Source organism: Galendromus occidentalis, unplaced genomic scaffold, assembly GCF_000255335.2.
Source record: "Galendromus occidentalis unplaced genomic scaffold, Mocc_1.1 scf7180000077526, whole genome shotgun sequence".
Taxonomy (NCBI): domain Eukaryota; kingdom Metazoa; phylum Arthropoda; class Arachnida; order Mesostigmata; family Phytoseiidae; genus Galendromus; species Galendromus occidentalis.
Window position 1 is genome coordinate 868,084 of NW_003805514.1, and position 27,727 is coordinate 895,810.

Consider the following 27,727-nt stretch of genomic DNA (forward strand, 5'->3'; position numbering starts at 1 on the left):
CCAGATGTTTCAAATTAATTAACGACATCATCCACTCCAGCTGAAGCTTGCCGAATGGTTCTTCGGGGGAAGAAGGAGGGGGTTCAGTGATTCCGCTCCCTCACCCTGAGGAAACTGATCGAGAGTCCTTACTTTTGCGCTCCGTAGCGCGTATGGGCAACAGAGGATCCCAGCCTGACAAATCTCGCACATGAACTGCTTTTCTGATGCACTGGGCGGATGCAAATTGGCGGGGGCGATAATTTTATGTACTCTACTATGATTATGAAGATGGTCGATCGCGCAATTGTCATGGTGTGATCCTTATTCAAAGGTTTCTATCTTTACGTGGCGTGGATCTCAAAAAGGCGTCCCGCTCTGATCGTTCCTCCTCGGAGGGAACTTGTGGAGTATCCTTTGTGAGTTATCAATTCACAAGAAAGAACCCATCAGAAGGGATGGGTGCAGGTCTCGGCGCTTTCCAATTATTATCGATCGAGTCGGGACAGATACGAGCCTCATTGAGGTTTTAGCGAGCTCTTTCTCTCCTTTTTACTCCGAAGGGTACAATACCTCAGTTCTACCATGGCAGACGGCGCCATGATGAGGAGAGGTACGGATAATATCCGATGGGTTCTCGGAGAACTCTGCTTTCCGATTGCGAGTGTACCTAATTTCGAGCTTCGTAGCTGCGTTTGTACGAAGCTCCCCAAGGCTGACACCCACGATGAATTCCTGATGCGTATGACACGATTTCCCCCTGACCGTCTCAGCAGTAGGATGTCATTCTTCGAGATGGACGGTTTTCAGCTGATCCTAATGTCGGCTACCCAGTTCCTGGTGGACATCGGAATTTTCTGCGGAATTCTTGCATGCCGACTAGTCCCTCACAAGTGAGAACCCCCGACCGCACATCTCGTCGCTGACTTCAATTCACGGCACAGTCCTCTTACGATTGAATTTATTTTTACTGCGGTAGTACATACTTGGAGTCACTCGCGTGAGGAACGTGGTGCGTATGATCCCTCATTTTCGATTCTTCACTGAGTAGATATTCAGATTCCAGTATTCGCTTCCAGAAACTGGAGAATAGCTCCGGCCCCCTAACCCCGATATTCATAGATTCGCTCGGAGCTCTCATACATAGGTAGCGTAGATACACATAGCGGATAGAGAAAAAGACCGGTTTCCCTCTGACCATCTTCTTCATGCCATATGTTTCTTTCGCTATGTCGGCATGAATCGAGTCAAAGTCGGCGACTGGGAATCTAATCGCATACGAACGATATCTCGTGTCGCATATGTCGCGCTCCTCTCTTGATCCGAATGGAGCCTGATGGATTCCTCTCTGACCCTCCGCCCTCTAGGCCTGCGAGCAGTGTCGGGGAAAACTGTGAACACCCAGCTCCGGTGAGCTACGAGGGCTCAATGGTTCAGGGCCTTGGCCGGCCGTCGAGGCGGTCAGTTTCATCAATGGTAGCCCATGGAGCCAAGCTTTTGCTGGCTCATGTCCACTCATCAACCCCGCTGGTTCAGCCGGGAGAGGGTAGACGAATTCTGCTGTCGGGCTAGTGGGTGTCGGGCTGATGGTTGCACACGGAAGAAGAGTCGTGCACCAAAACCTCCGACGAACCCGGCGCAGACTCGGCGCATCGGGAAGACGAGGTTACTTTATTCGTTCTGAAAACGTCCGCAATACATACTCGATATCTGATTCCATTCGGGTTTCGCAGGCGTTCCCATTCGGGCCATTTCAATAGCAAGGATCACGATGGTCACACGGGCAGGGAGTTTTACGTAGCAGCTTCCCCGAAGTGGTATCGATTTCTTTGTGTTTACGGATAGTCAGATCAGGAGTCAGGAGTAGACAGTGCGACTGATTCCGAGCGCAAGGATAGAGAGTCCTTGAGTCAATGTCCTCGAGTTCCTGGCGAGCCTCATCCTAGACTCGTGTAGCAATGACACCACGGTCTTCCACTCCCCTTCCGAAGTGAGTCTCGAAGAGTGAATCTATCCTGGCCTACTTCCGACGAATCGTTGAGAGAAATTATATAGGTAGACGAATCGAGACGGAGGTCCTCATCGGTGCTTATCATGAGAGGAGGTGATAATGGTACATTCGGCGCTGAACCTACGCATACTTCCGTGACGATAACTTCGAGCACCGAGGTCCGCTGAATGAATTCCCCTTGGCATGAGCGGTGTAACGGCATCCATTGATTATTATCGAACCGGTCTCGGAAAAATTACTTCGTCTGCTGAGCGTCGAACCTTCATGATGAGTTCGACGGAACGGAAAGACGGTAATATACCACAGAGTGTAACATCGGCTCACCCCATCAATAATAATTGTTGCGCGACGAGCCGACGTGAGTCGAAGAACGACCTAAGTAGATGGTGGATTCTCTTGAGGGATAAGCGGAGGAAGCTTTCTTAGCGTCTCGCCGGCGAATGGTGTTTCTCCGGTTGACTGCGAGAGAATGTCACACAGAAGTTGTTCGATTCGTCTCACGTAGCGTCACTTCTCAATTTGGTATTCCTCTTCTTAGCAGAAGAACTCATCAGTTCTGTTCTGGGCAACCTACCGTGAGCAACAGCACCGACAATCTAAATCGATGCGGTGTGAAAGAAGAGCGTTATCCTTATCTAAGACGTCGATGATTTTCGAGGAGGGATCGGGATGTATTTCTTAGTAGCTTCTTGGAGCCTGCTCAATCAAGGGAAACGCCGGAGTCCTCGACCTGGGACCGCGTGCTCTCTCAGCCATTATGCACCTGAAATGCACTAGGTGCATGGTAGTTCAGTAGCTAGAATAGGAAAGGATGGCCGAAGTACGAGCTCGAAGAACGTCGAAACGACGTGACGTACCTATGAGGTTCGATTGTGTGTACGTATAAGACTTGCTAGCTTCAGCCAATGAGCGTGCTCCCAACAATATCATGAGCCAGAGCTCACGTAGCTGGATCAACCCGACCCCGATGAAAGTGCCAAGCAGAAATCACAATCATCTTCCTCTCCGTGCTCAGTCAGCGAAACAAGACCATGACATGACTCATCCTCGGAATGTCCTTCCTGTCGCCTTTTCCCGAGGGATACTCGCATGAAACGATCAAGGCTTTTCTGGAAAGCTGACTTTCATAGTGACGCCTTTCTATCAGACATCTGACCGAAATATTCTGCCGACGGTCAGCGGTGACGTCCGCCACCGCCGCAGTGCCTGTCTGGTGTTTGCTGTTATTGTTGACGTCTCTCCTCCAACACACCAGATAGGTGAGCAAGAGAGCAGAACGACCAGTCGTCAGCAGCAAGCAGGCAATCAGCCAGTCAGTCAGTCAGTAGTCGTCAGACGTTTGTTGGTACAAGGACCTGTCGTCGTCGCTGCAGCCGTTCGAGTTCTGCCAGTCTGCAGACCCATCACAACATTGTGTGGAGCAGTACTTTTTCTCTTCCGCATCGAAGCAATTCTCGTGTTGCCGAGTGGGAAACTCGGCCATAATATTTCGAGATGCCCATCTTCGGCTTTGGCGGCACACCGATCGAGCAGGAAATCGAGAAGGCCACCAAGGAGACCGTAATAAAAGGTGGGTACCTGCTTTCATTCCCTCTGTCCTTAAGAAACTATCGCCCGGTCTCTTGAGTGAGAGTACACACGCGGGACGTGGGGGGTGACGGTGTCGTCAGCCTCGAAGCGGGGAGTTCGCTCCCTGGAAATATTCCGGAGAGTCCGTACAGTGCACAATCCTTGTGGCTTTCGCTTGCGCTTCAGGCAGAGCATCAGCTGATGAGGCATCTCTCACGTAGATGCTCCGGAATATATGAGTCATTGCATCGGTGCGTTGTTTCCCTGGGAGTTTTCTTCCCTGCGGTTCTGATCCGCTTCGAATCGCGTCGTCGACGTCGAATCGGTTGGTTTCTGGTACGAAAGGGTCTTACACACGGAACCACACACGCATTCTTACGTTACACAGTCTACGTCATAGTATATGTGCGAGGCACTTTAATCTCCGTGCTCTATGAATTCCGTTGCCTAATGGGTTGCTGCTACTGTCATCCCATTGTTTGGAAGCCTCCCTGAGTTCAACGCTGGAACGATCAGCTGGAACGATAGATTATTAAGGACTCGAGTCGAAAACACATGAGAGCAACTCTTAACGATAAGGTCGTCTTACTTTACAGAAGATGTATCGATCATGTACGAGCTGTGCGATCGTGTCAATGCTTCGCCAGAAGGCACGAAAGAGGCGTACAGATGTCTCACTAAGCGCCTACAGAACCCCAACCCGAGAGTCGCACTCCTGACGCTTTCCCTGCTCGATGTGTTCGTGATGAATTGCGGAAAGAAGTTCCATCTTGAGGTGTGCTCGAGAGATTTCACCACGCTGTGTAAAAACATTCTCGCCAGGGGTCATCCGAAAGTGCAAGACAAACTAAAATTCCTCTTAGCGAAATGGGTGCAAAACGAATTCAAGTCCGATCCGCAACTAGCTCTCATAGAAAACTTCCTCCAAAAGTGCAAATCAGAGGGTGTCCAGTTCGATGTCCAAGAGCCCACACTCGAAATGATGGACGGCATACCCAAGGCACAAACGCAGACCCACAGGCAAGAGGAAGACGATCTCGCTAAGGCCATCGAATTAAGTTTGCAAGAAACCAAAAAAAGCCGACCACTAGTTCAAGTCTCTATCCATCGATGGGCAACATGTCGAGCATGAGCAGCAGTACGTCGACACCAATGAACACGACAGCAGTCAGTAACGGAGGGAGCGGCGCGGCCGCCGCAGTCAGCTCCAAAGAGACGAGGAAAGTCCGCGCTCTATACGACTTCGAGGCGGCCGAGGAAAACGAGCTGTCGTTCAAAGCAGGCGAGGTCATAATAGTACTGGAAGATCGAGATTCCAACTGGTGGAAGGGTTCAAATCACCGTGGAGAGGGTCTTTTCCCGTCGAATTTCGTCACGTCCGATCTTGAAGCCCCACCCGCTGAGGATCCCTCATCTTCGAATGTCATTGAAACCCCGCAGGTTCAACAGGTCACCCACATCGATGAGGGCAAGATCGACCTCTTGCTCCAGATGCTGCACGACGCCGATCCGACTGCCTTGCAACGAACCGAACAGGATGCGAAAATGGAAGCCCTCGATGCCGAGTGTTCTCTCATGACGCCCCTGATTGATGCTGAGCTCGTGAAAGTCGACCAGAAACAAGCATCGCAAACGAATCTCACGCGACGACTCAACGACGCTCTCGCAATGTACCATCAGCAACTACGCCAGCCGCAAATGCCGTTTGTCCCTCCCGTGATGGGCATACCGCCACAGATTCCTCATGGGGTGCCTCAGATGCCTTACTATCCTCCAATGGGGGTCACCCCGCAATCTGCGGGGATGCCACCCGGTTATCCCGTCATGGTATCGGCGAATGTGCCCGGGGGCATCCCTACGATGCAAGGACAACCCCCTCAGATGATGGGTACCGCTCCAGGTACCGCCGCCTATCAGCAGGATCAGTACTAGAGATGAATATATTGAAGCCGGGGTTCGATGCTTCGTGATGCTGATCACAAACCTACAAATGGGCGAATCAGTCATGAATGAGTGAAATGTCGTCGCTGAAGTTAGCTTGCTTTCACGTGAACGATGTTTGTAACCTAAGGCTTCGAACATCCTAAACAATGCAAATGGAATGTTCGCGGACTTGGTGCGTTTCAACCTTCGCCATCGTCATGATAGTTGTCTCCGAAGTTTGTTGAATGTAATTTTACCCAACACAAAGACCTATACAAGCATGTGCTTGAAAAGTATATTCGAAAAGTACATACATCTATGCGGAATAAATATATTGAAATTGGAAGTTTACTCGTATGTTGCCCAGGGATTCAATCAGCTTCTGGACTATGACGAGCAAGAACAGTCTCACTTTATTCCCCTTACACAGAGAACTCGCTGCTTAAACGATAACAGACACGATCACTTCTAGACAAGGGGAAGCCTCGCTCATGTTCTCTCCGACTCCTAAGGATACACTATGACTTTATACACGAAGACGCACTTCAGTGTTGCGTCCATTTAATGGACTTCAAGTCAACACCATCTTGAACCATCTCCCACAACGGGGACATATCTCTGAGACGTTTGACTTGGTCAACGATTTTCGTAGCCGTATAGATCACTTCCTCCTCCGTGGTGAAGCGGCCGATGCCGAAACGAATCGATGAATGTGCAAGATCGTCATCTGCTCCGATCGCCCTGCAGAACGAATTACACCTCTTAATGGAAGCTAGATATCGGTCCGGAGTCGAGTCCGATATGTACATACGTATTCCGACACTCGAGAGACACCTCATAAATCGACCAAAATCCTACGGTCCATACGATTCCTTGATAGTCTTCTTTCTGCCCGATCCTCTCACCTATGTGCATATGTGGATGAAGCATTCATTTCGGGGGTAGGGGCGAAAAAACTCACCTCAGAACATAACTCGGTTCGAGACTCGCACTCGTGCAGGCGCTTCCTGAACTCAAGGCCACGTCCTTCATGGCCATCAGCAGTGATTCGCCCTCGACGCATGAGAACGACAGGTTCACACATCCGGGATAGCTGCTATCCGGATCCCCGTTCCGCACAACATGAGTCAGATCTTTCGTAATGAGGTCGATCAGCAATTTAGAGAGTCTGCTGACGTGAGCACAATCGAAGTCCATTTCCTCGTGTGCGAGTCGACAGGCGGCTCCGATTCCCACAACGAGTGGCGTGGGGACTGTCCCACTCCTCAAACCACGTTCTTGACCTCCGCCGCTCTGCAGAGGCTCCAGTCGGACCCTCGGACGTCTCCGGACATACAGGACTCCCACACCTTTCGGACCGTACAGCTTGTGTCCGCTAATTGACATCAAATCGATTTTCATTGCATTCACGTCAATCGGCATCTTGCCGACTGCCTGCGCGGCGTCTGTGTGGAAGAACACTTTTTTCTCGCGACAAATTCTGCCGATTTCCTCGATGGGCTGCCGGACCCCGATCTCGTTGTTGACTGTCATGATTGAAACGAGGGCCGTCTCGCTCGTGACGGCCTTTTCGAGCTCACTCAAGTCGATAAGACCGTTCTTCGACACCGGCAAGTAGGTGATTCTGAAGCCTTCGCCCTCCAAGACACGACACGAGTCCAGCACGCATTTGTGCTCCGTCTGGGTCGTCACGATGTGATTTCTCTTCTCTTTGTAGAAATGCGACACGCCTGAAGATCAAAGGACGGGATCAATCGAATGGTTAGTGGATAAAGCGTCAGGGACTCCGCCGCGCGGGTTCCCAGAAAAAGCCAAAGTTTCTCCGCTTTTCGTCGCGGTGGTTCGCCCTGAGCCTTTCCGAGAGAAATATCATCGCGACTCTCGGAGAATAACACTTTTTTTTCTGTGATAATAATTGTGATAGAAAATCAACAGGCGCGACGCGAGAACCGACCGAAAAAGATTTCGTCTAACAAGGGATGAAGGCCGAATCCGACAACGAGCAGTGCACTGAACAAGCGGACGAAAATACTTTCTGCAAATATGTATATCACCTTTGATAGCTAAGTTGTTACTCTCTGTGGCTCCGGAAGTGAAAACAATTTCCTTCGGATCCGCTCCTATGAGATTGGCCACGTCCGCGCGAGCCTTCTCCATCGCGGATTCGCTTTCCCAACCGTACTGATGGGTTCTCGAATGAGGGTTTCCGTATGAGCCCACGAGGAATGGGAGCATCTCGTCCAAGACTCGAGGATCCATGGGTGTCGTGGCTTGGAAGTCCAGATACAGCGGTCGGAGGCCATCGTCTAGGCGAGTTTTCGACTCGTATGCGAAGGACGGCCGCGTCTGTGAATCGAAATTGCAATCAGCTCGATCATGATCCTAAGAGCGGGAGGGCAGAACCCTCGAAATCCAGCGACAGATCCTGGATACAGATCTCGCTGACGCGAGTCTCATGTCGGTGCTTTCACACAGAAAAATCTTCCACGTACCGGGGGCAGCTGAGCACCACTGACGAATCTGAGAGCCGTCGGGCCACGTTTACCAAAAACTCGAAGCGCTGGAAGCATGATTACTGGATGTCATCAACTTCGATTGCTTCTGTCGGCATCTGGAAGCGGTGAAGAGGGGTGCGCGTAAATCGGAGGTCACTAGGACCCTCGAATTTTCGCTGAAGCCGGCTTCGGAGCTCGATCGAAATTGAGCACCGATATGCCTTACGACGGCAGCGGACTTAGCCGGGGAGGTGGAGTATTTAGAAACTCACAGTCCTATGGGGAAGCTTATTTTGTCACAACGCCTGTCCGACAGAGATATCAGTGGTGTTCTTTTCGAGGTATGTTGTTTCTCTGTAAGAGGGGAGGGAGAGACAGGACGGCTCCTCGGGCTTCTTCACAGTGCTCTTCGTTCCTCGGAGGCAACAATATCCCCCTGACGAAACTCAGCTCCTGCTTAGGTCTTGTGCCCTGAACCCGAACCAGGTCGCCGAGACAGTTGTGACCGAAGTATTCGAATCATATTTCGATTACGCAGGAGGAGCGAGTGTGTTGTGATCGCGGCAGCGGCGGCGCTCGTGGTGAGGTGGTAAGCGGCCATGACGGAGAAGCCTTTAAGCTTGTTTCCCTCTCTGAGCAACGGGACAACCGGTCCACGTCTCAGTCGCAGTCACAGTGCGCTGTTTCAGGGGCCGTCGCTCTGTCAAAGCGCCTTGCTCTGAAAAAGGAAGTGCACCACGACTTCTAGGAGCGACTGAATGGAATTCACCGCTTCAGGCGCATGCGAAAAAAGGACCCTGCCCGGCAGGTGCGCGATTCCAAGCCAAAGTCAACCCTCAGCGAACAACGACGGTGATCGGATTAAGATACGCCGATGCGTCGAGAACGTTGCGTGAAGAAGTGATGCAGTTACTGTCGTTCTCGACGAAGTTCGTGCTGTGAGGCGCGCGTCCGCCGCCGCAACCCTCGAGGATGAAAAACGCCTCTTCCATCGTGACCGTAATGTTCGCGGTGCTCGCCTACGTAGCTGGAGGTGAGATGTGGTTCCGAGTGACGAACAGCTGACGGAGAGCTCTGGGGTCGCAATTTCTCCCGATTCGAACTCGTACAGAAAAGTCAGGGGAACGAAAGCGCGACCAGGATCCGCTGAGATCCATCATTTATGTTACTGACCAGCGATTGCTATCTTCACGGTGAGACAAATCATCAGTTGCCGTCCGTATCCCAGAGAGTAGCTCTTGAAACCAAATATCAACACACTTGAGTCGAAAAAGCCATTCGAACTCTTCGCATAAACCCAGAGACTTGCAGACGGGGAGATACGAGCGAACAACTACCGTCGCTCCAAGATGACGCTCCGTAAACGTCATTTTGTGCTGAAGGGGCTCTTCTTGCGTACGTGTTCGATATTCGGGGAGCTAGATTAACACCGCGGCGCCAGCGTATTTTTTGAATAGATAAGCGGAGCCAGAATTCGCCCTTGAAGTGCGCGAGTCACGGAGGGAGAAGCGAAACATCCCGAGCCGCCTGTCCCATTCGCGTTCTTCGTGCTTAGGAATCCGTATCCCGAGTTAGGCCGAGCGTCAAATGATCTAATTTCTGCGAAGATTCGAGAAAGCTTCCGAAGGAGAACATGGCAAACCTAAGTATGTGGAGGGAACCTTCAGGGAACTTCGTTTCCCCTCTCGGCCCATATGTGGCCATTTGTAGGATGCGGGATCGCCGCGCTGTCGACCCATGCAGATCGTGAGATCGTCGCCCAGAGATTTCGGGTGCCCGCTCAATCCGTCACCCGCGAGATCGCGCTCATTTCGCGGCGCGGGAATCACGACGTAGATCATTTCCTGGGGATCCTGCTCCGAGTCGTTCTGAGCCTGCTCGTGTCCCATCCTTAATCCGTGATTAATCCAGGTCTCAAAGAATACGGAGTCCCCTAACAACAGAAACTTATTTTCGAAAACACTACCGATTCCGGTAGCCTAATCACGTTCTGAGATATTCTTCTTTTGCTCCTTCTAGAATTGAGCCCAGCGACGATCCGCGAAGTCATCCGTCGCTTTCATCCGGCTTTCTCGGTCACCGGAAACTCAACTTTCGATCTTCAGAATCTTCTCGATCTCACAGTCCAGAAGAAAGTTAATCCTGGAAGTTATGATAGTCGTGACGTCAACTGCATACCAGATCAGAGGTTTAGCAAAATGTGTTCTGAAGGAGGAGAGGTATGTTTCATTAGAGTGATGCGATCTTTACGGAGCGAGTCCGGTGCGGGAGGGTCCCAGAATTAGGCTTTGCGACCGCGCTTAATAGCCGCAATTGCGGTTTTTCTTTAACATTGGACTCTATGGGGGACAGCGAATAACCGCAGTCGACAACCGTGGTTTCCTGCAAAGCCTACTCAGAATTGCTCTCTTGAGGAATTGCCGCTACCCATCCACCAAGAATGGATAGATTGTCGCTCCTTCCACATCAGCCTTGAATAGTAATCATCAGCCGCTGATGTGGATCGAGAGCGGGGACAGATGATGCCCTTCCGACCGTCGACCGATCCGCCGCATGATCCGCAAGATGAGCGGTGAAGTCTTACTTATTCTTCATCGATGCCGGGAACTTCGGGGTCTCCCGAGCCGCCTAGGTAGATCGAGGATGTGAAGCTCAGAAAGTAAAGCTCGAACTCTCGATGAGGTTGATTCGGGTCGGAAACGACGGTCTGGAGGGGCTCCATCGCACCGTGGTCCCAAAACATGCAAATAATGTGTATACAAATACGAATAAGGAATAAAATCCAAACGGCTCGACGGAATTCCATGAAATTTGATGGCGTGGTTGGTCTCTATCGGGTACGCAGTCTTTTCGGCTCTCTCGGCTGCGCCGTTCATATTTTTCCAATGTTTTTTCCTCTCTCTGATTCCACGATCGACCCCATCTTGAAGTCCCATCGGGATTTGAGGGATTTTCAATTTTTCAAGTGCTAGATAGCCTTCCCTTGAACTGTGAGACTCCAGACGAGGAGAAAATGAAAGTTTCGAACGCTTCAAACTGCTTCCCCGGTTTTGTGGCGATTGGAGATTAATTTTTCTGGTGATTTTCACGCCTAATCGTCTCACAAAAACAAGAAAGCAGCTCGGATCAGCTGAAACTTTCATTTTCTTTCCGTGCGGAGTCTGATAATTCCGGAAAAGATCATGTAGCGAAGTTGCAAGCTGTTGCAAAAAAAATCCCGTGAAAAAAGATGAACGGCGCAGCCGGGAGAGTTGGAATCTCTCGAGAAAGCGTATCCAATGGAGATACCGTATTTATTCTAATAGAGAGGCATGCCGTTCTGTTTTTCGATCCCCTCATCAGGCGCCGGTCTATTGGAGCATGCCGCTCTATTTTTCGATCCCCTACCGGATGGGCGGTCCCTATTAGAGCTGATGAAGCCTATCCGCGTTTTTTCCAAAAATGAGTAGTCAAACGATCTCTGCCTTCACTTACGATGAATCGTTTTGTATACCCTTGATATATTCACGGAATCCAACAATTTATACCACCTCCCCTCAAGTTCCCCCTGCCGTTCCATGAGAGCATGCCGTCCTATTGGAGCATGCCGCTCTATTTTCCGAAATCTCATACGGGTGCCGTTCTATTGGAGCATGCCATTCTATTAGAATAAATACGGTTATCAAATTCCATCCACCCATATGGAAGCTATAATTTTTTTCCACCCCGGGACCACTGTGCGTCGTGTCCCCGAACCTATTGAAAATCCGCAATTCTCCATATTTAATACCATTTCGTTTTACAGTGTCTCTCGCCGCGCGAATTGGTTTCTGCTATACGGAGGCCTTCTAGGAAAGAGCCCCTCGAAGTGATATTCCGTGAGCTTTGCCCCATTCTGCTCCTCCAATCTCATTCGTGCGAGTCTTTCAATAATTCCCTACACCAGTCATTGCTGTCATCATCGACAGCCTCTCTGCCTGCTGCAGCCAAAACGAAGCCCGAACCCTTCCAAGGTGGGATTCTCCCATACCTAGAATTCGGATGGAGCTCGTTGGGATCCGATTCGAGGGCTTCGAGCATTCCTAATATGCAACTCCGATTGCAGTTTGGCTGTATGGCATAATATCCGTCACAATCATCTCAGCATGTTCCCTGACTGGTCTCGCGATCGTTCCTTTGTTAACGCGCCAACTATTCCACGCGATGATGAATATATTCCAGGGTCTCGCTGTAGGGTCGCTATGTGGAAGTGCCATATTTCATCTTATTCCCCAAGTGAGCGGCGGAACTCGAACGAGAAAAACGTTTATGCTCGTATCCTCCATTCCGGCGGCGAGCTGTGCTTCTGAGCGCTCGATCCGCGTCCCGCGGGGAAATTATTCCCCATTACGTGAGAGACTCTTGTATTCGAAACCGGAATTCTTCTCTCGCAGGCTTTCGACTTAACGCAACAAGACGGATACCTATGGAAATCGCTGGTAGTGTTCGGCGGTATCTATTTTTTCTACATTTCCGAACGCATCATGAAGTTGATAGGCAGTCTGAAGAAAGAGGAAAAGAAGAAGATTAATCTTAATCCAATCACCGAGGAAGCAGGCCAACTCGTTGACGGTAATCATGGTCATCCACATGGAGTGTCGAAAGGTATTTCCATCCAGTTTTCTTTGCTTGAGTTCTCCTCTATAGATATTCGGCGGAAATCAGCTTCTCTCTTCTTCGGAGCGATAGCTTTGATTCGCTCGCTCTAGATGGCTCCATTGCTTCTGTGGCGTGGCTGATTATATTCGGCGATGGGATGCACAACTTCATCGACGGCCTTTCTCTCGGAGCAGCCTTCAATACTTCGATTTTAGGCGGGATCTCGATCTCAGTCGCTGTAATTTGTGAAGAATTCCCGCATGAACTTGGTGAGTCTTCCTTCTTCCAGGTGTCCAGCTTGATTACCCTCGGAATCGAAGTATATATTTGCATGCTCGATTGAATCCTGAATTCTGAATTCTCGGATTCGGTATAATTGTAGGAGATTTCGCTGTGCTCCTCGGTGCGGGAATGTCTGCGAGACAAGCTGTTTTGTACAATTTCCTGTCTGCACTGACCTGTTTCCTCGGTTTGGCTGTCGGCATCCTCGTCGGTGACCTGACTCAGGGTGCTCCGGCTGTTTTCGCGTTCGCCGCCGGGATGTTCCTCTACATTTCCTTGGTCGGGATGGTAAGTACTCGCAAGGTGTATGAATTCATGATGCAGATATCGAATACAGCGGCATGAGCATCATGTCCCTTCTAGAACTCAACCGACGCTAATCGCTCAACAAATTTTTTAATTGATTCAAGATGGGCGAAATCAACGAGAGTCTCGAGAAAGTCTGCGGGTTCTTGCCTCAAGTGAGAACCCTGCTTTTACAAAACCTCGGCATCGTGACAGGAGTGGTGACGATGTTTGTCATGGCCAAATTTGCGGATGTTATCGACTTCGAGACCTTCTCTTTGACGGCCGAGGACAGAGCTGCTTATTCAACGAGTCTCGAGCACATCAATAGGAATGCTAAAGGGATGTTGGGCACTGGTTTCTGAGACGGTCCTCATTGACTTGATGAAAAATAGTTCTAATTTTTGTTCGTTCGATCATCCCTGTTCTACATATATGCGACTTCACGATGGGAAACTCGTGAATTAAGCGCCACGATATCTTCGATCTGGTGACTCGTCACCCGAATCGAGCGCAAGCGACCTCTTCAAAGTGCGTCCGGAAAAGTGGGCAAGGGAATTCGCGATCCCGACCTCCTCTCGACTTCGAGATTGCGACCTACCACAACTCTCACCGAAGAGCGAGTCGGCGCTTTCCTCGAAGTAAACATTCGACAATCCAGTAGCCTGTTTAACAGGGCAATCGAAACAAATGAGAATCCATAGATAGACACAGATAAATTATCATTCATAGGAATCTTTATTCCGCACGATGTTAATCATGGTAAAGAAGCTGGAATAGGTATGAAACAGTGTCGTACATGTTTGTATATTCGTCTGATACAGAGTATACGCAATAATAAATACAGAAGATTGGTATTTTCAAGCAGAGCAGTATTTCGATCATTTTGCCGGAGGAGCCGTTTCAACCTCGGCGCAATTCTAACCCGGATCGGGGCAAAACGAGAGAAGCACTGTTGAGTTTATTCAGCGAAATCCGATGTTAATCTCCGAGACATGCTGTGTCCGGGGGGGTGATCTGTGTGTATGGACAATCGCGGGTTTGAAGCGGGATCTCCGCGATCGCCTCGACTCGAATATCAAAGGGTCAAGAAGTGTGTGAAGTGTATTCGAAATTATCGCGGGGGTCGACTTCGTCAGAGGCCTCCTTCAATATCGAGGAGGCCGCCCTCGGTTTCCGAGTAGGTAAAAAGCAAACGAGTTCCGGGGTTACTGCTCAGGACTTCGGGAAGAACGCGACGTCTGCGCCTCCTCGAATAAAAGGAAACACGTACCTTCGGCGACCACCACAGCCGGTCAAACTCCTTACTAGGACAGCGGGCTCGAGGGGAGCGTCCGATTCAATGAAAGGGGCTCGGAGACGAATGAAATCCGAGACAGCGAAGTCGATTTTCTCTAAAATCCAATGATCCATTGATTCCTATGGTTTATAACTTTTTCTGCCGATATCTCGAAACTATTGGTTTCAGAGGAGAATACTCCGTGACCTTTTTTGTTCAGAACGACGAGATCTATCGGTTTGAGGTGTTTCCGGCACGGGCTCCCATTGAGAATGAGGAAACTCGATACCGTATCTCAGAAACCAGAGCTTCCGGGAGCGAGGGAACGTCATTTTCGGATGTAGAATCGAAAACCCGTGGGGTAAGCCACAACACTTTCTGCTCTAAACCCAACCGTCTTCGAGAAAAAGTAAAAAACTAGGTTTGGCACCACCCTAAGATAGCGGCATGATCGACGTAGACATACATCATCACGGGTACGAGAGACTTATAAGCACTCTATACTTTCTGGGACTTCGTGGCACCTCAAGTCCATTCCTTGGTACATCGGATAAGAGGGGCGAAGCACACCGAGATTTCCGATCTATCACATCGATTCGATCGGATCCTCGATTTCCTAGGATACTACTCAGAAATCGCCCGCAGCACTTTCCGAATTTTTCGAATCCGAACAAGTCGTGGCATGTTGAGGATCGAAGTAAGGGATAAGGACGGAGTGAGACAGAGGCCGAGGGCTTACGTAAGAGCCGGGAAACTCCCAGGATGGCTCCTTCTCGTGAGGGGTTCGGGCGCTCTGTTCGGGCATTCCCGCTCGTTCAAGCGCTCGCCGATGTTCCCTCCTCCGAACGCGTCGTCTGGTGCTCCGTTGTTTACGTTCGATCAAACGGCTGAGAGAAGAAGTGCTACTGTTTTCGAAGTGGATCACACTGGCAGCCGTTTATGACCCCATAGAGCCCCGACGTTTTTCTGTTCCAGTGCGTTCTCTCGATTGACCGTTTCCGTGCCAGGTCACTCATTGTCACCGTTAGCGAGGACGGGTTCTGAAAATCGACTCGTCTCATCCTAGCGGAGCACCAAACCCGGAGACGACCGGGTGATACATGGTGAGTGGTGAACGGTGTCTGGAGAGATTCGAGAGACCCATCGAAGGTTCGGAACGAGTTGAAGAGCCATCGGCGAACGGGCTCAAGCTCGAACTCGTTGAGTGGCTGCCGCAAACGACAAGCAGGCGGATATTTGGTGAGATTGTCCGCATAGAAACCCAGAAACCAGAAGTTCAATCGGAACTCCACTGACGGAAGCGTCGGCATCCATGAGACTGAATTTATGATCGACTCGGAGGACTCCGCTGGAAACGTCTCATCCCTTTTCTCTGGGAACGCATGGATTTAGAAGGCCGAGAGACCGAAGTAGGCAAGCAGCTCTGCCTGCCATGGGAAATGCAGGGCCCCGATCAGTGTCTTTCATCTCGTCAGAAGACTCCAGCTTCCTACTGTGTCTATGGAACCTCTCGCTGATCTTTGCATAACCCGATTCCGTCCACTCAGGACTCTGGCTCGGAGCAGCGCTTACTCTGAGCTGGGATTGGACTGCGGGACCGTGCACACTAATCGTGAGATCATCGACTGCGTTTGGAGGAGTAATTCAATTTGTGACTCGAGCCCGCAGACGATGAGAGCTTCCTTGAGCGTGACAGGGCTCGCGACCCTCAGCGCATTGAGAAACGTCTGACCGGCTTTGGATCCGGACGAGCGTAACGTTCTAGAGATCGGCGAGTCCTTGGCGAAGAGAATCGTATCGTCCGATTTGACGTATTCGATCGGTGCTACGCATGCTACTCGCCGAGGTCACCAAATTCAGGATCAATCCCCATGATGTCTAGCCTGTGGGAAAAGAGCGGCTGGTTGGGGCACCCAACGTTTTCGCGAATTTCGTTGCTCGACCGCCGGCCGGTTGGTCGGTCCGTCTGGACGGTCTTTGTCTTCTGGGGTGGGCCTACTCTCGTCATCGTTTAAACAGCAAACTTCGACATAGTTTCCCTCTTTTCCGTTGTTTGTGTCGCTCGCGGCGCGGCCCGCCGCTGCCCGGCGGTGGTGACCCGACGACGTTCCTTGGGTGATTGTATGGCGGACGAACAGCGGCGGACAGCCGAGCTGACCGAAAGACACGGAAGATGCTGTTGCTCGAAGGAACTGATGGGGAAACTATGAGTCACCATAACGCCGCGTTGAACTTATTTCTCTTCTCCGGCTCTTTATTCAGAGCTCCCGTAGGGACAAGGGTCCATTCCGATGTGAAGTCAGCTGAAAAGATAAACACGTCGGATCATCATGGGGAACAATCCGAAGTACCTGAAGTCAACGATCCGGGTGTTCGATTTTGACGAGACCAGTGGCCTAATAATGTTGTCGCCTCTGACCCGGCAGGAGTTGGCATGATCATGCCGAGCACGTGGAACTGAAATTTCCTTGGACGGAGCGGCCGTACGATGGCTTCCGAGCTGGAAGACGCCTTCCTCAAATCACCGATCGCTTTGTGGGCGGTCGCGGTTTCCGGCAAACTAGATCTCACCTTCGCGGAATTCTGCAATGGACATTCTCTCTACAACGATGTCTGGCGTCAGATCGACTCCCAGGCGAGCGCGCTCCGTGCGGGTGAGTATAGCGAGTCTGCGGAGGCTCCGGGCCTTTCACTTCAGAGGCATCGGGAAAATCCTCTCTCGCATACCTTCAGGACCAATCATGAGGGAATCGACGAATGTTGCAGGCTCGGACGATGTTCCCACCAGAACGAAAACCCTTCAACGATTGCTGGAAGCGATGCTGAATTTTTACAAGAATCATTTAGGACAGGTGCGTCAGGGAAATCTTTCCGCTATTCGCTGTATTCCCCGTCTGAGCCCGTGCTGGTAGACTTGCAGGGCGGGAATCCACTTTTTCACCGTACACTCGCAGAGCTGATTGTTTTATCTGACCTCCGAGAGCGTTTCCTATTCTATCTCGAGTGGCATCACTAACCAGGAGTCACCGCAGGTTCTCGTACTGAAACTCCCGGATATTTTGTTGTTGGCTCAATATGCTGATTATTCGAAGCCGAAAGCGGATACTGTCCGCCAGGTGAGTACCGTTCCGTCGACGATGGAGACCTTGGAAATTCTTCCAACAACTGTTCGATTATATCCCTCATATCGATCCTCGGAAATTCAAAGAAGAATGTTTTCAGGTCATCTCAGAGCTCACTTCGCTCATGTTACTGCTTCTGGGATGCGCGGTCCAATGCGAGCGTAAGGAGGATTTTATCACGTTGATCAAAACCCTCGATGTGGCCGCTCAACACTCTTTGATGGAGTCCATCCAACAAATCGCTGACAACCCAGGGGCAGTTTGGCCAAGAGAGGGTGGCGCTGTTGATGACAATGCTATGTACATTGCTTTAGTAGATAACGTTAGGAGGTCAGTATGCATCTTTGATGACATTCAACTCCCAATTGAATGAGACAGAGAAAACCTGTTCGGCCTCCATGTCAGAAGCATGAGCAATTTCTATTTCTTCCCAGGCTCACAGACGAACGCGACAGTTTGTCGGCTCTGTGCATTCAGCTCACACTCGACAAGATGACGTTGAAAGACAAAGAGATCCAGCCGCCTCAGAGTCCTGTCGTCAAAGAGAACTCAGGTCTCACACTGGAGCTCGCAGATACCAAGAGCCGTTTGCGGCGACTTCAGCACGACTACGAAGAGAAGATCGAAATACTGTCCGAGGCCAAGGAAGAATGTGATCAGCTGAAAGAGAACCTACAGAGGTTGAGACAGGTGAGTTCCACTCGCGCACTGGGTCCAACACTGGGTGGAAACGCAATCTCCCCTCCGTCTCCGCTTTTGGAATATTCGGCTCTCCCTTATCGACGTCTCGCTCCGCAGGACAATCTACAACTGGTCCAGGACTCTCGTTGCGCTAAAGCGTTACGCGACGAGATCGATATCCTGAAAGAGCGGTGCTTACGCTACGAAACCATGGAATCGACGATGCAGAAGTACAAGGAGAAAATCAGCGACTTGGAATTCATGCGGAGCCGATGCGAAGAACTCAAGGAAGACTTAAGGGTGACGAACGAGACCAAGTTCATGATTGAGGAACAATTGGAAGCGTCGAGGAAGAAGCTGGACACTTTGGTCAGTCTGGAGTCGGAACTGATTTCCCTCAAGGTGGAGTTGAGCGAAGCACATCTGGAACGAGATCTGGCCGGAGAACGACTGAATCGGCTCGCCGAGGAAAACTCTCAGCTTCACGTCGACAAGAAGAATCTCGTCGAGGAGATATCTCGCTTGCAGTTGGAAAGCACGCACCGAGAGGATGAAGAGCAAGACAGCAATTTAGCATTCGAGGGCCCGTCGCTGCTCGAGCAGATGCACAACGACACCATGAGCAGATGTAACCAGCTGGAACTTGAAAGGGAGAGGCTGTCCTGTTCGCTTCAGGAGAAGGAGCGCGAAAACGACAAACTGCAAGGAGACATTTTGACATTGAGCCTCGATGTAAAACAACTTCAGAAAAAGCTCGAGCTGGCCCAGTCTGACTGCATTAAGCTGCACTCGGTGGAACAGCAACTCAGTGTGGTGAGTCTGGAGAAACAGCGAGCGCAACGGGAGGCTGAGTCGACCGAAAAACGCTTGGAGGAAAACCTTCTGGAGATGACCGCCCTTCGGAGCGAAAACTCTCGGCTCACGACCTCTCTGGCGACCATGAGAGGCACGATGCAAAGGGTGAATCAGTTGGAAAAAGAGAAAACTGAACTGGAAAGCCGCATCAAACAACTCGAAAACGATCGGAAAGCCTCGGAACGGGAGCTCCAGAGAGCGCGGCAGAGCGTCGAAGAGAGGGAGCGCGAAGTCGATTCGATTTCAGAAAAACTCACGGTGACCGAGAAGGAGCTCGGTGAGCTGAAGAAGCTTCTCGATTCCCACGAGACGCTCAAGAAGCAATTAGCAACGAGTGACAAACAAGTCCATGTCCTCGAAGAGCAACTCTCGATCGAGAAAGCCGCTCTAGTCGATCTGCGACAGGAGATGATTCAGGAAAAGGTCAAGAACGGTCTCCTGGAAAACGAATTAGAACAAATCCACATTCAACTCGATAACATGGAGAAGCAGCACAAGGAGCAACAGCAACTGCGGCAACACGGTTGGTGCACGAATTCGCGACTCTCCGCCCGCTCTGGTCCCACATTTTTCCCCGGTGCTGCGTGTCGTGTACGGCCGAAATCTAATGCCAATGTATTCGGACAGGTTCCTCAACGGAAGAGTTTCTCTCTACGGCGTCGTCTCTCACCAGTGGTACTATCGAAGTCCACGAGGGCTCCACAACCATGAGTTCTCCGAGTGTTGCTCTGGAACTCGATGACGACAGGATCGACAATGAGGTGAGTAGGCGGATTCCCGATGGATGGGAGCGATCCATGGAATGCCTCCGAGAAACTAGATGCATCGTTCCTGTGGGAGCATCCCCGGCATAAATAGGAAACTCCTGCTGACTCAAAGATTGAAACGATGGCTGCGCTGGATAACCAGCGTCGCTTGCAGATTCTGATGGAAAACGTTGACCCGCTGATCATGAATGGGGATGGAGATCGAGCTTCTCAACTCTCAGACGACAGGAGCAAGATCAGGGAATCGGCAGGGCCCTTCTCCTTGCCCGCCGACACCACGTCAGCGATGGAACCGCAGAGAGAATCTCTGGCCAGCGGGGTCGTAAGCTCACGAATCGCTGATCTCAAGGACAAAATCGTCCACTTGGAGCAGAAGAAGATCCAAAGCGAGAACGAGTGTTCCGCTGCCAAGAAAGAGCTCTCTGTCGTGAAACAACAGCTATTGAATGCGGAGTACGGAATCGCACAGGAAGTGGCCAAGCGGGAGGCGTTGGCCAAGCAGAATGCGGCCCTCCAGTCGCATTTCGCGAGGCTTGAGGCAAGTGGTCTTTGAGCGCGGAAAATTGGGACGCCGACGATTCGCATTCCATGCAGCAACGGTCTGTCATCGACTTCGTGTGAATCGCTGATTTTCCGAATTCCAGGTCGACCAAAGCGTAGCCATCTCGGCCAAGCAGCAACTTCAGGAGCAAACAGAAGTGCTTAAGCAGGAACTGGGACAGGTCAAGACGAGACTCCGAGAGAAAGAAGTAGAAGTCATCCGCGCCATCGAGAACCGGGATAAAATCAATGAAGACTACCAAGTGCTCGATAAACTACACAAACAATTGGGCAACGAGTTCGAGCAGACCAAGGATACACTCACCGAATCCAAGAATGTTCAGAAAACGCAGAAGGCCAAAATCTCTGAGCTGCAGCGCCTGGTCAAGCAGCTCGAGGGTAAGCGATCCTCTGGTTCGATGGTCTGACCGAGGCTGAATCCACGTTGTCACGGAGCCTTTCTCTCTCGATCCATCATCTCAGACTGGGGCGACTAGGATCGTTCCAAAATAATGACGTGTGATGAATTTCAGATCAACTGGAAATGACTCGAGAGGAGTTACGAGAAAAATCTGAACTCGCATCCAGTGTAGAGCTTCTTCGCTCGATTCCCGGAGGTTCAACGGACTTTGCAGACAACGCCAAGCTCCGGGATGAAATGGAAACTCTCCACAACACTTATCGGCAGCTCAAGGTACGAGGACGGAATCCCGCGGGTGGATCCCTGCTGTTTTTCCAGCCGGAGCTTGAACTCCGAGAATATTCACAAGCACCTAGGAGAGAAAAGAAGCCAGTTTCAATTTTTGTTTGATCCCTCTTCTCCGAAATCAGGACGTGTGCAACCAACAGTCATTGAAGATCACACAGCTGCAAGGCCAACTGAGAGATTCACAGGATGAAAGGAGCTCTCACGAGGTGGAGATTTCTAGACTGACGACCTCGTATCAGATGCTCCAACACATCAACCAGGTTCTCGAGGAGGAGCGCAAGTCGCTCCTGTTCAAGGTGACGTCCCTGATGACTTCTTACGATCAACATTTCGGACGATTGCTTGACGTTATTTCAACATGCGACAACAACCAAGCCTCTAGCCAGGGACAAGGGGTGGCGGGGTAAGCCGTAGGATTCGTTATCTCGACCACCATGATCTTCATTCTCTGGCCTATTCAAGCAGTTGTCTGTCTTCGTTTCTCCCGGAGAGAAGTGCCTCACGACCTTTGATCGTTCCAGTTACGAGCAAGAGCGACTCAGAATGGAAGAAGAGCGGCGGCTGCTCGAAGAGAAGCTCAACGAATACACATCGAAGCTTGACAACAGCATGTTCGTCAGTAAAGCGATTTCGTCACGCAGCTCGACGCCTCTTCCCTCGGGTGATGTCAGTCGTAGCCTTGCGACGCCCTCGCCGATCCCCTCACAGCCCATGCGTGTTAATCGAACTGTTGAAAACCATACCACGGTCAACGTCGTGAATCAGGTTTGTGGCTTGTGTAGCTCTCGACTGATATTTCCCAGGATCTACTCCAGCTTCGTCGCATCTCAGTCAGTCTGTCATTAAAACGAACTCTCACTCTCCAGGTGCATCATTACCCTCCCCAACCCGCGACTTCGACCCCTTACGCGAATTCGTTCGGAGGCTTGAGTCGGTCCCCGTCTACTAGGCACTCCATGTATGCTCGAAGAAGTGCTCATCAATCATTTGAAGGACACCATCACGAATCTCATCGTTCGAATAGTCCTGCCGTGGGACAACATTTGTTCAGAACAACCTTGAAGAAGGAGGCGGCCGCAGCTCTCGGTTCGGGAACGCTGTCGGATGCCGATACGCCTTCCCGGAGGAGTCTCGCATCTTCAGCTGTGGCGAGTCCGTCGGCGACCGGAGGCACCAACACACCGACAAAGCAAGACGTGTGGTACGAGTACGGCTGCGTATGAAGCGCTCTGGTTCGAAGTTCCTTGAATATGCTAGGACCTCTTGTTGCGAGAAAACTTCTCGGAATGGAGGATTCGTGACCACTCGATTCCGCAAATATTTTCAGCGTAGAAAGATCTTCTGGGGGCTTGTAAAGAATCTTGTGGATTCCCCATTGAGAGCTAGAAGCCTTGGGGGGGGGGGGAGCGAACTGAGCCGTACGGGGGAAAATTCAGGTCTCGAGACCTCGGAACGCCTGTTGGGTGAATGTCGGCGGCTGGGAGCTCCGACCGACCCCGATTTTCGGAAGAGGAACATTCGGGGAGTGGCTGTGAGGCCATCGAGCATCGGAGGCTTCGTGGAATCCTTGAATTTCGGCCCCGACATCAGAATCCTGCCAAATAGTGATGCCGTCTTAGACTATGCAATCGCTTCTTCCGAATCGCGACCTAGTTGTCGCCGACGTCGAAATGATTTGTTATGTGTTCCCGCCTCGGCAGCTCTGATCTGTCTCTGATAGACTCCGACGTTCTACGGAGATTTGCGCAGTGTTTCTCTGTTATCTATGGGAATTCCGAGAAGACGTCTGTCCAATTAGGGAGACTTCGATATAGTGTTTTATCTGGAGCTCGAGGAAATTATATTTCGCAGGCCTCCATTCCTTGTGCCAGCGCATTTCCAAGAAGGCTGTTTGTGATAATAAACATAGCTCCGAATCCAACGGAAACATCGGCAAGGAAGTTTTCTCTGTGTCGAGCATCCGCTCATGACATGACCTATTGTACATCAGATTCTGTCGCGCGGGATGAATATATATTTTTATGGGGATCTAGGATCGGATTATCGAAAAGCCTCTGGAAAAATCAGAGCCTTCGATCGGGAACCCCAGCTCGGACGTGCGAAGGGCTTCGATCCCGGATTTGAGGAGCATGGGAGAGACGCGCCCGCTGTTGTTCTTCGTGACAGCGGTCCCCTTCGGTTGCTCCTGCTGAGAAGATATTGCAGATGTTGACTAAACTCTCGGTGGATGGAGGATTTTCTATGCTTCTTTTCACGATATTTCTTCAGACAGATTCCCTGATAGTACCAGCCTATTGAGGCCAAAGAACTCAGTCAAGGCCAACCTGGGGTCGCATTCCCTCACCATTTTCCCACACCCCTTTATGCCTCGAGAACCCCGAGCCTCTCAAGCAACCCCGTCGCTCCGCACCTTCGAGAACGGATTTGAGTGACGGGCGGCATATTTTTTTCCATCTCCGTACCGCGCGGACTTATCCTTGTTGAGATGTCCTAGCAGACAGCGATGTGAGATTGGGAGGAGAGAGACGGAGACCGCGGGAAATCGGGAAACTGGGACTCGACTCCAATAACGGGAGCTAGGTCTCCCCGGGCATGTCTCGATGAGAGAGCTCTCACTACAATAAGCCAGCCTGCCATGGGATCCAGGTTCATCGTATAATAATCGATGAAAACTCATGAGCGCGTACGTGACAAGGGGGGAAAGAGAAGTCCGCATGTTTATATTTACTTTTTGCCGCATGTCTTCTGCGGGGCTCCACCGAGGAGGGACAACCGACACGCGAAGGCTCTCCAATGCTGCGCCGAATCGTCCGCATAGCACTCAGAGCCCCCCAGGGGGCTCGATGCGTGAGTCGGATCCCGCGGGACCCCGATGAGCGTCTGATGCAACAAGGCCACGACCAACTCAGTGTTTTGGAGAAATACATGAGTGCAAAGCAAGCCTGTGAAGGTATGTCATTGTGACTGTTCAGAAACAGCTGATCGACAATCTCGATCAATCGATCGATCAGTCTCCCGAGGGACGTCTCAAGGAGCGATCGAAAAGCCAGAAAGGCTCTTTTCTTATCGAGTCCGAACACCGTTCAGCGCTGCGCTTGTTTCGGACGCGATGCGTGCTCGAGTTGAACTGACTGATTGTGAGTTCTGCGCTCACGAAACAAGCACCCGTCCTTATAATTTTCTCGTTGAAGCCTTCCCGAGCTAACAAGCCTTTACTTTGCCTGCTTGCTCACAATGCAGCGAAAGGTAAACTGGGCCGCCGAGAACTGGGCGATCGGGGATGCATGTGTGGGAGTAGGGATTGGCTGAGCTCCACAAGTTATATCACTGACGTGAATTAATTTATTATCATACCGGTCTCCAGCAATGCCTACGCCTGAGCTCAACCCATACGGAGTCTTCGCCAACAATGAATTAAATATGGGCGGGGTCGAGGTTTACGGCTTCGATTACGACTACACCTTAGCTGTATACACGGGCCAGCTGCATTATCTCATCTACGATCTTGGTCGAGACTGGCTCATCAACAAATTCAAGGTCAGATATCCACTCTCAATCTCATCGAATCCAATCAGAGCCTCTCGGAGCGTAATTCATGTATTTCTAAATTAAACTCTTACTCCATAGTACCCCAAGGGCATCGGGGAGCTCGAGTACAAACCTGGCTTCGCTATCCGTGGTCTCCATTACGATATCAAAGAGGGGATTCTGATGAAAATAGACCTATTCCATCAGATTCAATTCGAATCGGTGTACCGTGGACTCACTCCACTGGCGCGCGACGAGGTGGAGAATATCTACGGTGGAAGCTATATTCCTCAGTACATGATAAGAGCTGGCAACGAGGTTTGTTCTCAATCGTACCCCCGATAAAGAGGCGTATTCCTACGAACGTACGCAAATCTATCCGGGTGAGAGGGAGCTCACGAGATGTTTGGGGAATTTCAGAAAAACCGCACCAAGCAGCTAAATGATTTGTTCTCAGTCCCGGAGATCTGCTTGATATCGAACGTGACGGAATACTTCATCAAGAACAACATCGCCTTTAACCCTGAAATTCTGTTCTATGATGTCCAAAACGCTGTCGGTTCTATCCACCCCGTCATACACAACATGTTCAACGAGACGAACATCGGTTCGTGGCTACAAATAATAACAATAATCAGCTGCCGTAATTTGACGTCTCCCTCGTTGGACGGAATGACTCATGCTCGACACGACTCTTTACTCTCTTCTGCAGGCACTTATCTCGAGAAGTACCCTGAGTTGAAGACCTTCCTACAGAGACTCAAGGAAAACGACAAAAAGATGTTCATAGTCACGAACAGCCCCTTCAAATTCCTGTGAGTTGATATATGGAGCGTATCCAGGAATCCCACCGCAGCGGACCGGTCGCAAAGCGAGGTCGCAAATTGGTCGGACTAACCGGTCAGCTTGATCCTTGTTTCAGGGATGTGGGGATGCAATATATGTTAGGCGAGGAATGGCAAGATTTCTTCGATGTCGTCATAGTCCAGGCGAGGAAGCCGAAGTTCTTCACCGAGCAGTTGCGGCCGTTCCGAATGTACGATAAGGCCACGAAGTCTCAGCTATGGGAGCGCGTCACGAGTTTGGAACAAGGTTCGATCCCTCTCTTTCTGGGGCACAGTCGACTTGTCCCTTCTGCTTAGTCAGTCTTGGACCTGGAGGAAAGAGTTCTCGAGCGCGAATTCGATTCTCGATACACTCTTTTCAGGGAAAGTTTACGTCGAGGGTACAGTGAATCAACTGCAACATATGACCGGCTGGCTTGGTCACTCTGTTCTGTACTTCGGAGATCAAATATACAACGATCTGGCCGATCTCACCCTGAATTACGGCTGGAGGACAGGCGCCATACTCTACGAACTTGCTGTAAAGCTCAAACCTCGAAGAGATCTTTTTCGTTGATGATGTAGGTAGCGCCTCGTAGCGAGGTCTCACTCAATCGAAACTTCCAGCACGAAATCAAGATCTCGAACTCGGAAGAGTTTCGTCACACCGCAAGTTGGCTGCAGACGCTCCAGCATCTCATAGCTGACATGCAAGACTCCCCTGACATTCAGGTTTGTGAATTGAAATCAAGAGGAATCTATCCGGGGGGCGCTAATCTCCTGCGTCTCCGTGCCGAGAATTCGCTCGAGATTATGCATCCTCCCTGAGCGTCAATCCAGGGTTGCCCCTCGGTCCAGTCGCGAAGAACCCCGCCGGGTCAGACTACCGTGGTCGTTGTTCTGCTGAGTATAGCTTCGTTCCCCCCTCAGGACTTCCTCGATACTCTCCTTGAAGAGAGGGATATGCTCCGCAAGACGACGAAGAGTCTCTTCAATCCAAACTTCGGTTCCGTTTTCCGAACACACCACAATCCGACCTATTTTTCAAGACGTCTCTTCAGGTAAACCTTGTTGTATAGCTGACGTCAGGGAACACTCGGAAGGGACAACGAGAAACTCATCCCGACTGGCGGGTATCGACTCATTCTGCTTCCTGTCTGCTTCCAGATACTCTGACATCTACATGAGTCACGTGACAAACCTCATGAACTATTCCCTCAGCCACACATTCTACCCTCGACGCGGCGTCCTACCGCATGAGTGTTATATCCCGCACAGCTGAGGGTCTCGGCGGATGCCCTCTGACGCTGTTCCATCCTTAACTGCCTTGACTCGACTTGTGATGGATTTATTATTAGTGGAGCGAGGCCTGCGGGTCGCTCCGAAATGTCTTTAAATCATCCTACAGTGTTTTTGAATATTCACAGCTCAGTCGCAGAGAGCAATCATTGAAATTGTTTCGAGAACTGGAAAGTTCTCTTGTTTATAAAATGAAAATTGTTGAAGCGTAATTCTGGACTATTGATTCTCGGAGCGTCGATGAGCTTCATCAGTCCTCGAGCGGGAGACCATAATCGGTCGCTTCTAGCTCGATCGCCCTCTAATTCCGGATACTCGGGTTCGCATGTTAAAGGAGCGCTCCGGCATCCGTACCCCCTCCATGCATGAGCGGCCCGCCACCCCCCCCCCCCTCCTTCTGCCCGGAAAAATCCTGAGAAGTTCAGGAACGACGCGCTGTTCCGGCTCTCGAGACAGACCGGAGGGGCCTCGCTCTGTCGCGCTCTCCCAGCCGTGGTCGTCCTTGTGAATGTGTCGCGAGACGTCGTCTATTCTAGCAAAAAACATTCCAGGTTCCTGCTCGTTTTTTTCTGAGCTTTGGATTGCAAGATGCGCTCCCTGAGACCGCATCTGTGGTCACTTTCTCAGGAAGTTATGAGTTCCGAGCTCTTTCAGCCTGCTTCCCAAGGCAGTATTTACACCAACAGCCAAGTCTACTCCGCCGTCTGAGTCGGGGAAGACAGAGTCTCTTTCAACTCAGCCGAGACCTACAGAAAGGTGGAAGTGGGCCAACGATCGTTGGAAGTCCCACCTAGGACCCGCTTCAGTCGACAGCAAAGTTCACCGTCAGCGATGCTGGACAAAGTACCCTACGCGATAGAATGGGCGAGACCGATTCACTAGACTCTAGCAACAAAGATCCTCAGAGCAATACTTCCGGAATGAGACTGAAATCGATCAAAATTCAGAAATTCATCCTAGGA

General features: G+C 50.8%; 5 protein-coding genes across 5 annotated transcripts; 4 read left to right on the forward strand and 1 right to left on the reverse strand.

The window, feature by feature from the left end:
- The first annotated feature begins 3,307 nt into the window (after positions 1–3,307).
- On the forward strand, positions 3,308–5,755 carry Stam (signal transducing adaptor molecule). Its single transcript, XM_018641227.2, is given in 3 exon segments — positions 3,308–3,560; positions 4,156–4,631; positions 4,634–5,755. Coding segments are annotated over 3 exon segments (1,410 nt in total). The 5' UTR covers positions 3,308–3,484; the 3' UTR covers positions 5,492–5,755.
- Positions 5,756–5,766: 11 nt separating this feature from the next.
- Nfs1 (Nfs1 cysteine desulfurase) lies at positions 5,767–8,520 on the reverse strand. Its single transcript, XM_029112755.1, has 5 exons — positions 8,250–8,520; positions 7,975–8,093; positions 7,537–7,828; positions 6,444–7,212; positions 5,767–6,223 (listed from the first exon to the last, which is right to left on the reverse strand). The coding sequence occupies exons 2-5, from the start codon at positions 8,050–8,052 to the stop codon at positions 6,028–6,030; spliced, it is 1,335 nt and encodes a 444-aa protein (XP_028968588.1). The 5' UTR covers positions 8,053–8,093; positions 8,250–8,520; the 3' UTR covers positions 5,767–6,027.
- Positions 8,521–8,641: 121 nt separating this feature from the next.
- On the forward strand, positions 8,642–14,025 carry LOC100903005 (zinc transporter ZIP8). The gene is made up of 8 exons (XM_003747898.1): positions 8,642–9,010; positions 9,997–10,196; positions 11,762–11,969; positions 12,062–12,231; positions 12,390–12,600; positions 12,705–12,863; positions 12,977–13,164; positions 13,287–14,025. The coding sequence occupies exons 1-8, from the start codon at positions 8,950–8,952 to the stop codon at positions 13,524–13,526; spliced, it is 1,437 nt and encodes a 478-aa protein (XP_003747946.1). The 5' UTR covers positions 8,642–8,949; the 3' UTR covers positions 13,527–14,025.
- A 2,903-nt stretch (positions 14,026–16,928) lies between these two features.
- On the forward strand, positions 16,929–22,337 carry LOC100901512 (protein girdin). The gene is made up of 13 exons (XM_029112746.1): positions 16,929–17,094; positions 17,207–17,292; positions 17,473–17,556; positions 17,663–17,892; positions 17,997–18,252; positions 18,361–19,657; positions 19,726–19,859; positions 20,020–20,403; positions 20,510–20,804; positions 20,939–21,099; positions 21,237–21,517; positions 21,636–21,879; positions 21,981–22,337. The coding sequence occupies exons 1-13, from the start codon at positions 16,929–16,931 to the stop codon at positions 22,335–22,337; spliced, it is 3,975 nt and encodes a 1,324-aa protein (XP_028968579.1).
- A 1,519-nt stretch (positions 22,338–23,856) lies between these two features.
- LOC100903143 (5'-nucleotidase domain-containing protein 3) lies at positions 23,857–26,971 on the forward strand. Its single transcript, XM_003747899.2, has 10 exons — positions 23,857–24,064; positions 24,479–24,651; positions 24,742–24,960; positions 25,063–25,249; positions 25,355–25,457; positions 25,565–25,734; positions 25,850–26,007; positions 26,094–26,198; positions 26,397–26,527; positions 26,634–26,971. The coding sequence occupies exons 1-10, from the start codon at positions 23,908–23,910 to the stop codon at positions 26,746–26,748; spliced, it is 1,518 nt and encodes a 505-aa protein (XP_003747947.1). The 5' UTR covers positions 23,857–23,907; the 3' UTR covers positions 26,749–26,971.
- The last annotated feature ends 756 nt before the right edge of the window (positions 26,972–27,727 follow it).